The sequence below is a fragment of the Podarcis raffonei genome, chromosome 2 (assembly GCF_027172205.1).
Source record: "Podarcis raffonei isolate rPodRaf1 chromosome 2, rPodRaf1.pri, whole genome shotgun sequence".
NCBI classification, from domain to species: Eukaryota; Metazoa; Chordata; class Lepidosauria; order Squamata; family Lacertidae; genus Podarcis; species Podarcis raffonei.
This window is the reverse complement of record NC_070603.1, coordinates 118,794,710-118,804,885: the sequence shown is the minus strand read 5'-3', so window position 1 is coordinate 118,804,885 and position 10,176 is coordinate 118,794,710. Positions and strand designations below refer to the sequence as shown.

General features: G+C 46.9%; 1 protein-coding gene across 2 annotated transcripts; it reads left to right on the top strand.

Annotated features, from left to right (window-relative positions):
• Positions 1-1,381: 1,381 nt before the first annotated feature.
• On the top strand, positions 1,382-8,246 carry LOC128409299 (zinc finger protein 16-like). Of its 2 annotated transcripts, none has more exons than XR_008329206.1 (4): positions 1,382-1,473; positions 3,942-4,763; positions 5,576-5,702; positions 6,630-8,245. XR_008329206.1 is itself a non-coding variant. In XM_053379651.1 (4 exons), the coding sequence occupies exons 3-4, from the start codon at positions 5,654-5,656 to the stop codon at positions 7,274-7,276; spliced, it is 696 nt and encodes a 231-aa protein (XP_053235626.1). In that variant the 5' UTR covers positions 1,382-1,473; positions 3,942-4,763; positions 5,576-5,653; the 3' UTR covers positions 7,277-8,246. The 2 variants fall into 2 exon arrangements, 1 of the variants encoding a protein (XP_053235626.1); XM_053379651.1 differs by having other exon boundaries at positions 6,630-8,246.
• The last annotated feature ends 1,930 nt before the right edge of the window (positions 8,247-10,176 follow it).

Sequence of the window (10,176 nt, the reverse complement as noted above, 5' to 3'; positions counted from 1 at the left end):
CTAAACCGCAGAGCCTCTTGGGCTTGCCGATCAGAAGGTCGGCGGTTCGAATCCCTGCGACGGGGTGAGCTCCCGTTGCTCTGTCTCAGCTCCTGCCAACTTAGCAGTTCAAAGCACACCAGTGCAAGCAGATAAATAGGTAGTGCTGTGGCGGGAAGGGAAACAGTGTTACTGTGTGCTCTGGTTTCCGCCACGGAGTCCCCTTGCACCAGAAGCAGTTTAGTCATGGTGGCCACATGACCCAAAAAGCAGTCTGTGGACAAATGCTGGCTCCCTTGGCCGGCCTGAAAGCAAGATGAGCGCCGCAACCCCAGAGTCACCTTTGACTGGACTTAACCATCCAGGAATCCTTTACCTTTTTAAAAAACCTTTTATTACAAGCGTAGCAGGGTGAGCTGGGCTGCTAGGGAAGCGGTGGTACTGGGCTGTGTTAAGTTGTGGGTGAACATATCAGACGGCACAGCGATTCTTCAAACAGCTCTTGTTTATTCACAGGCCAGAACAGAACTGAAGGGTTCAGCCAGCCTGCTTATATAGAGCTCCAGTGCAATGTAACTGTAACAACTTTCTGTAACTATCCAATCACTGAATGTCACTTTCGATCCCTTATTTGCATATGTGGACCTGAGTGAAAAACTATCTACAGTATCCCCCTGCTGGCCCAGGGTGAGAACTTCAGTACATAACAGGCTGGCCTAAGTTCAGTAGCAGAAGAACATCAAAGCATAAGCAGAGCTCTGCTGGGTCAAAGGCCCATCTAGGCCAGCCTACAGGATACAGTGAAAGCAGTCTCATACCACATTAAACAGTGATGGCTTCCTCCATTGTATCCTGGGAACTGTAGTTTCTTAAGGGTGCTGGGAGTTGTTAAGGGCACTCCCCCTCATGGCGCTACAGTTCCCAGGGTGGCTTAACAATTGATCCCTCTCCCCAGGGAACCGTTGCTCCAGGAGGGGCTTCCTAACATCTTTCTGCACCTTTTTTTATGTTAAAAGCGTGCTTTATTTTGGAGGTTGGTTGTATATTTTTTCTTTGTTTTTCAAGCTTTAATAAAAATAGCTTTCAAAACACATACACACAACCCACCAGGCAACAGGCAAAACCTCTCTTGTTGGATCACGCAGGAGCCTTTCTTTTTCTTTTCTTTCTTTTTAAATTAATTTGCATTTCTGATAGATTTTTCAATAAAAGCAAAAAACAAAGCAGGAGCCTCTCCTAAGATCAGGCACTCTTCTCCGGAAGGCACGGGGTTAAAATGAGAAAGACTTCCCCTTATTCCTAGAGAGCACCGAGAAATGGAAGTGGGGGAGTGATGGCAATGTGAGGGGCGTGTCCAAATATTTTTTTTAAACCACCGAAAATCTCTCTCTCCCCGCCCCCCCCCCGCACCTCCTTGCATGAAATTGCTTTGAACTTCCCTTCAGCGGAGCCATAGGACAGGATCCGGGTGCAAGAGAAGCAAGGCGTGCAGAGGTGAGCGTGCAAAAAAGGGTGAAGGGGCGCTGCTGCCTCTGAGAGGGAGAAGTGCAGTGGGAAATCGCAGGCTGCAATCGCACTGGTCAAGCCGCGGGCGACTTCCGTGGGGTTTACTTGGGAGTAAACCTGCGCAGGGATTGCAGGAGGGCGCAGAGGGGAGAGGCTCTTCCTCTGCAAGCCCAGATCAGCTCCTGAGGGAAACCTGTCCAGAGTCGTTATCTTGACAGATAAAGAGTCTTTATCTTGACTGGTCCATCTAGCTAAAGATTGTCTGCACGGGCTGGCAGCAAGCAGCTCTCCTGGGTTTTGTTGTTGTTGTTTTTCAAAAAATTGTATTGGTTTTCACAAAATTATAAACAAACAAACACATAAAACAAACAAACAAAATTCATGACCTTATTAAAAAAATTACACATATTAATATTGTCAAATGACTTCCTCGCTTCCCCTTGGTTGGATTTCATTGTATGTCCTTTTAACGGTTTTCCAAATCACAATTCTTATAAAGTTTAACTTGAACATTAACATCCTTAGATCTTTTCCTTTTGAAATTAAACATATTAATTCATCACTTAACTTAAGTAAAATCCTAAGCCAATTAAGCATATACAAGCTATTTCCAAATAATTTAACTTAACATATTTAACTAAATAATCATTAAATTTAATCCAATCTTCCTGATACTCCTCCTCCTTCTGGTCGCGGACTCTTCCGGTTAAGTCGGCTAGCTCCGAAAAATCCATCATCTTTGCAGCTCTCCTGGGTTTGAGGGGACTTTCCCCAGCCCTCTTGGGGACTGAACCCATGCAGAGCCCGAGCTATAGAGGCTTTCCCCAAAGTTGCAAAAGGAAGTTGCCCCACTTAGGGGGCTTCCATATGGTCGCTGTTTGGGAGTGGGGCAAATTCGGACTGAGCAATGTCATCGTTGATGGGTTGGTCTTGCAGACCCTCCAAGTGCCCCTGTTTTCCAGGGACGCCCCTGATTTTTGAGAAGTTTCTGATTTGATTCCAGGGTGTCCCACTTTTCCTTAGGAGGTCCCTATTTTCATTGGAGAAATTTTGGAGGGTATGGAGTTATCTGACCCCAGAGCCCTCAGAAGGCAATCCTGTACAGTATAGGGAAGTTTTTTTTAAAAAAATGTTTAATGTTTATTATGTTTTTATGTGTGTTAAAAGCTGCCCAGAGTGGCTTTGGCATCCCAGTCAGATGTGTGGGGTATAAATAGTAAAATTATCATCATGGAATGGAACGTCCCTATTTTCATCGGAGAAATGTTGGAGGGTATGGTCTTGCACAGCAAGCCCTTTTCTCCAAAATAGCAAACCTTTTGCCATAATGGTCTCTTATTGCTGGCATGTTCTGCAATATATTCTTATTCTTATTAAATTTGTATACCACACAACATCCACATTATCTATCATCTATCTATCTATCTATCTATCTATCGTCTATCTATCTATCTATCAACTAACTTTGTATACAGCCATAAACCCGCAGGTCTCAGGGCAGTTACAACATAAAATCACCATATAAAATCACATCCATAGATCTCAGTGCTGTTCACAACATTCTTGGCACAACAATAGTGACTCGGTGGTGGGTTTATTCTGCTTCTATTTGTTTTGCAACACGTCCTCAAGACCTCAAACCTTGGTTTAGGAATCTTGTTGGATGAAGGAATTAAATAACATCCACCAAAGCACACAAAGTACAACCAGCCACTGAGGGGACATTGCAAACCAACCGCAGCCTTGTGAGCATGGCTGGCTCGGCACCCTAAAACAGGAGTAGGGTGTTGCAGACCCCATGTGACTTTTTTATGGCAAAGCAGTAAGCAGATTCACTGTATACCTTTAAAGCACCATTCAATGTACATGTAAAGCACATGGCATCCTGGGAACCGCAGTTTCCTTGTCTCAGAGCTTCCATTCCCAAAACCCTTAGCAAACTACAGTTCCCATGATTTTTTGTGTTGTAAATGCGCACTGCCTATGCTTTAAACACATGGTGTGGACCTTTAAAGGGATCTAAAATTCCCAAGAAATCCCAACTTTAATGGAGTGGCAGACAAAAATGTTTGAATACATAGAATTGGCGAAATTGACTTATAAGATTCAGAACCAAAAAGAAGCAAAGTTCGAAAAGGATTGGAGTAAATTTGTTGAATATATACGGAGTAATTGTAAGAATTTAAAAACTGTAGCAGGATTAATGTAAATCTTGTGATGTGGATGGCGTGTAAATAAGAAACTGTAAGAAAAGATTTGAGACATGAAAACCGTTGAAGGGATGAAAGGAAGTTCGGGTGCAATAAGGCGCAGGGTAAATAAGAAGACATACAAATTTTTGAATGTAAGAGTATTTGTTTTATTTGTTGTTGTTACAAAAAAGCAATAAAAAGTATGGGGGGGGGAGGGATGTAAAATCCATTTCTTTCCCTCTCTTTACATCTTTCTTCCCTAAGGAGGAGACCACGGTGCCTGTTTCAAAGATTGCGTCTCCCCCTTTGGATTCTAGCATTTTCTACGCCAACTGAGACGGCCACTCGGAAAACAAAATGGAGGTGCAAGACCCAGCAGGCCTCACACGAGGGCTGGGATCGCAATGGGAAGGAAAAGTCCTCCATGCAAACAAGGCTGAGAGAGAATTGTTGCAAAGGAAACCTCACGACCAAGTTAAACAAGAGCGGCATGAGGGCCTGTTGCAACATTGGGAAGCCCAATGGCAGGAGTTCCTGAGGAAAATGGAGTCTCCCCACTCGGACTGGGGGGCCCCACTGTTGCCAGATGAGCCCTCGCCCTGGGTGGACACGAAGGCCTTCCTGGCCTCCTTTGAGCAAGTGGCCAAAGCCTGCCGGTGGCCCCGGGAAGAGTGGGCGGCCCAACTCCGGCCGGCCCTCAGCGGGGAAGCCGAGCGGGCCTTCAACAGCTTGGAGGCTGGAGACAGAGAGGATTATGGGAAAGTGAAGGCAGCCATCTTGAGAGGGGACGCCATGAGCAGGGAAGAGCGGCGCCAACGCTTCAGGCGGTTCTGCTACCAGGAAGCCGAGGGACCCCGAGGGGCCTACGGCCATCTCCAGGATCTGTGCCAGGGGTGGCTGAAGGTGGAGAGGCACTCCAAGGAGCAGATCCTGGAGCTGCTGATCCTGGAGCAGTTCCTGGCCATCCTGCCGCCCGAGATGCAGAGCTGGGTGAGGGGGTGTAGCCCCGAGACCTGTGCCCAGGCGGTGACCCTGGCCGAGGATATACTGCAGAAGCAATGAGAGGCTGAGAGACGAGAGAAGCAGGTAAAGGTGTTTTCCTGGTACTTGGTTGTAGGTTGAGTGATGGGACATAGGTTGAATTCTCTACCCATCCCAATGTAGGGGGTGGGGAGGAAAAAAATAAATGGTAAGCTGCATTGAACTATGTATTTCTTGGACTGACATAACTATGCCAGAATTCTCCATGGCCCTGGACATGTTCCCTCCAGTTAGACTACTTTAGTGCACTCTTTGTGGGGCTGCCCTTGAAGACTCTCCATAACCTGCAGCTACTGCACATAGCTGTCAACTTCTCCCTTTTCTTGCGAGGAATCCTATTCAGAATAAGGAAATTTCCCTTTAAAAAAAGGAAAAGTTGACAGCTATGCAGAATACCACCACGAGGGGCTTGAGCAGTTCTATGATTCTAACTAATTAGTCATTTTCTTTGTCTCTTCTTCCAGTGACTGGGGTTGTTCAACTTGGCAGATAGTGTTTACACACACACACACACACACAGACACACACACACACACACACACCCTTCCTTCCGAAAGGATTTAAAAAACCCAGAATAAATAAATATATTTGAAAGACACAAAGGACATCAAAAAAGGCATTTTTAAAAGAGTGGCAAATACTCACGGCTAATAAAATCATGGATGGCAGGAGGGCAGCATAAAATTTCCTCCTGGATTTTAGCAGTGATGCACTCTGCTAGGGAGGGCATTCCACAAGTGGAATGGAGCCACCACTGAGAAGGCCCTGGCTGCCAGTGCTAAATGGTTAGCCCATCTGCTGATGGCTGCACCACCAACCCCACTCTCCCCTGAAAGGATTCCCTTTTGCCGGTGCAGGTACCATTTGAGGATGCAGCTGGGAGTTCCTTTGAGGCAAGCCCGGCTCTGTGTGACGCCGAGCAGGTGCCACCATCCATGGAGACCAAGCAGGAAGATGACAATGGAGAAGAAGCCAGCCTGTCGGGTAAGGAGTGACACAGCCTCTGGGGGGCCAGGTTCTGGTGTGCTCCCTGACTTCTTCTCTGACTGTGGCTCCTTCCCTTCTGTAAAGGGAACATGTACATGTTTTCACAAAACAAATATTGCCTAACATAAAGCATTTGTGTGCATTATCTTCACTAAAGTGTGCAGCGTTGTGTGTACACTTTATCCTAGTATATGTATTTTTTGTATGCATCTTGGGGCTGCAGAACAGCATTGCAAGGCTCTCAGAAGTGCAAACTTCGAAGGGTGGCTGTGTTCATGTATTGTTTTGGAACAGGCAAATTAGATGGATTTTAATTTGAACATGATTACAGTATGTTTCTTTCCCAGCCTCTTTAGCTAAAACCAACCATAATTAGAGTTCCTGGCGCATCTAAACTCGTGTAGTTTTCTCCCAGAAGTCCTCATTGCTTTCTGCAAAAGTTTCATTGATATTACACAGCAGAGCTGTTTCTTCACTACAGAAGTGGGGAGATTTTGGCCTTCCAGATGTCGTTGAACTACAACTCCGATCAGCATCACCAGTGATCTCTTTGGGGCTGGAATTGTAAACCCAACTGTGGAAAGCCACAGATTCCACATCCCCATGGAGAAAATCCTTCTATCATGTATGCACACAAGACAATCCCATTCAAGCCTGTGTTCTCTTCATTGTTAATTAAAAGCTTCCTGTCTCTAGACTGAGTCCATGGCCTGGGATGATGGGCTTTGTGGTTCAGCAACATCTGGAAGGCCAGAGAGTCCCACAACCTGCTACATCGAGACTCGTTTTCATATGTGGGGATGGGAAGTTCCTGTTGTCCTGTCTTCCTCCTAACCACCTTCATTCCTTGCTTTAACTTTTACTTTCCCACCACGTCCTGAAGTCCTGGGAGTAAGTGATATTGGGGTTTTCTCGTTTCTCCAGGTGGTCAAAGATGGTTGACTGTAGATGTGGGGGGAAATCATGTGCCGGAAGATTCAGGAAAAGCACAACCATGCGGGGCGACGACAGCCAGCCTGGAAGACCGGGGCCACGGGCAAGCCAATGTTTCTAAGAGTCAGCACAGAGCGGAATCCCAGCAGGAAACCCGCCCGGAAGAGAGGGCAGGTGGGCCTCTTCCTTCCAGCGAAGGCCACGTGGATCTCGGAGGACTTGCCGTCCAGCAGAGACCCTCTGTTGGCAAGAGGCAAAACCTGTACGGCGCTTACGGAAAAAGCTTTGCATGCAGCTCCTCCTCCGTGAAGTACAATTGGATGTCCAAGAGAGGGAAGCAACACCGGTGCTTGGACTGCGGGAAGTGTTTCCTCTACAGATCAGGGCTGGCCGCGCACCGGCGCATCCACACCGGCGAGAAGCCATACGTGTGCTCCGAGTGCGGAAAGACCTTCGCCTGCAGCTCGGACTGCAACCGCCACCAGAGGACGCACACGGAGGAGAAGCCGTACGAGTGCCCCCAGTGCGGCAAGAGGTTCCGGCAGCGGTTCAGCCTCAGCAGACACAGGCGGGTCCACGTGGCGGAGGACCCGTGCACACGCTCAGATCGCGGGGAAAGCGCCGCCGCGTTGGCCTGAAATGCCTCCTTGCCGCGATGGAGGAGACCATTGCAGTATGCAAGCAAAATAGGTGGGGGGAATTGGCTGAGGATTACCGGGAAAAAGAACATGAGACCCTTGGGACATATGAACCTGTCTGAGTCAGGCCACTGGTCCGTATAGCTTGGCTATGCCCACACGGACTGGCAGCCTCTCTCCAGGATTTCAGGCAAGGAGCATATCTCAGCCTTAACCTGGAGACAGAGGTCTGAACCTGGGACCTTCCGTATGCAATCAGATGCTCAAACCACTAAGCTACGGCCTTTGCTTAGGTTTAAAATAACTTAATCCATAGCACTGATAGGAAACTTGGGAAGTTCCATTATAGCAGAGGTTTGTTCCACCTTTTTTGTCGTTGGCTACACTGGTCAGCAAGGCTCTCCAGCGTTTCCGGTGGCAGACATTCCCAGCTTTGTAGGGAAATTATACCTTTTCATTGCAAAGAAGATGCTCCAGATTTCAGACTTGGGACCTGTTCTGGGTGAAACTTTTAAGAGATCAATAGGAGAAGGAATCCCTCCCATCCCCAATCCACGATTCAGGACACCACCCAGGAAAAGCCAACTTAACTATTTCCAGACCCTGCCCCTTTGACCCGTCCACACTGAGTTGCCGCACTAGCTAGAGACGATACGGAAGAGAATACGTTGCATTTCCTCTAGTTCTTTCCAACACTGTGTGTTGATCCTGCTGGCTAAGAGAGAATTCACTCTCCAAGGGTTTTCGGTGGCCAAAACGACCGCCAAAATGGGGTATCATATTTGCCAGGATAATTGCTTTGTTCGCATTGCTGTTACGGTTCTAGAAATAAATATAAATATTTTTATTAAAAAAAAGAAATGCAACAAATGTTTGGCAGAGGGAAATTGGTGGGAGGGGTAGACTCAGTGAGGACCAAGGTGAATGCTCAGTTGGCACAAGAGTGATCCAGGGGGTGGTGTGGAAAGGTTTCTGAGGGAAAATTGCAGGATTTGGGCCAGCTGCAGGTGACATGGTCTCCTTTCGGTCTCCTCTTCTAAGAACGTCAGAGGAGCCTTGCAAGATCAGGCCAAAAGCCAATCAAGCCCAACTTCCTGGTTCCAGCCAGATGTCAACAGGAAGCTCAAAAGTGGAACATGCGCAGGGGCTCACTTTCCCTTCTGTTCCCCAGTGACTGGCACACACGGAGGCAGGTGACTTCCGATCCCAGACCTTGTATACAGCTAGAGATACAGGAGACATCTGATTCAATTCATACTTTAAAGGTGAAGTTACCCCACAGGCATACGAAACACAGAAAACATCTTTCAAAATCTGCACTTCTCTAAATTTTGCTGCACAGTTCTCCAACAAAGCAGTGTGTCCGAAAATGTGTATTATTATATAATAATACACATTGCCCTTGAGACTGACCCAGAAACTCCAGCAGGTGCAGAATGCTGCGGCGAGACTCCTTACGGGTTCTCGCCGCGGGATCACATTCACCCGGTGGAGTACAGGATCAGGTTTAAGGTGCTGGTTTTAACCTTTAAAGCCCTATACGGCCTAGGACCCTCGTACCTATGGGACCGCCTCTCCTGGTATGTCCCACAGAGGACCTTACGGTCTTCAAACAAAAACATCTTGGAGGTCCCAGGCCACAGAGAGGTTAGGCTGGCCTCAACTAGAGCCAGGGCTTTTTCGGCTGTGGCTCCGATCTGGTGGAGCGCTCTGTCACAAGAGACTAGGGCCCTGCGGGACTTGACATCTTTCCGCAGGGCCTGCAAGACAGAGCTGTTCCACCAGGCCTTTGGCCAAGGCACAGCCTGACCCCCTCCTTTGGTAATCCTCATAGAACTCTAGCCCAATGGTTGCCATTAATTTGATTTTGAATTGATTTTAGAATGAATTGATTTTAGATTTAGATTTATTGTTGTTAGCTGCTCTGAGCCCAGCTTTGGCTGGGGAGGGTGGGATATAAATTATTATTATTATTATTATTATTATTATTATTATTATTATCACCTTCTAAACCACCGCCTCAAGGCGATTTGCAAATAAGATAACTTGAAAACAGTTAAAAACACAAAAGCAACAGAATCATTTCAAAAAACCGTTAAAACCCAGATACCTGTGACACTTGAAATTCCTGCCTTGCAGAGGGTTGGACTAGATGACCTGTGGGGTCCCTTCCAACTTTACAGTTCTATGATTCTATGAAAATACCCATTTATCTAGCTATAGGAACAAAGACTGTAAGAGCAAAAATGTCTTCATTTCTTTTGGGAAAGTGCAGATACAATTTTAGTGTATTTTTGGTCTTTGTTGGAAGCCGCCCAGAGTGGCTGGGGAAAGACAGCCAGATGGGCGAGGTACAAATAAAAAATTATTATTATTATTATTATTATTATTATTATTCCACAGTACAGGGGTAGCCAAAATAAAAGCCCTGTTCTGAGTTACTTCAGAGTGGGCTTTTGAAATCTTTGGAAGTTGCAACAGAGCCCCTCCTGTAGATCACTTCTCCCTGTAAAGAGGAAAATTTTGTTGAACCACTCTGGGAAATCTAGCTCTGTGAGGGAAGTACTGGGGTCTCCTAACATCTCTCAGCACCCTTAATAAACTGCAGATCCCCAAACTCTTGAGGGGGAGCCGTGATTGTTTAAAGTGGTATCAAGGCACGATAAATGTGTGGTGTGAATGGTGTGAATGTGGCCTAGGTCACGCATGGGTTGCAGAACACAACCACACAACAAAACCCACCAGTCCGAAAGGCCCCAAAGCCATTCGGAAAACACAGCTCTTCATAACCTCTGGGCATGAACAGAGTGCCTTTCCACCACCACAATGTCAACACAGCCAGCTCTTTAGAGGTTTGGGAATGTGGAAGAGCAATTCCTGATCTGAGGAAGACGCTTAAA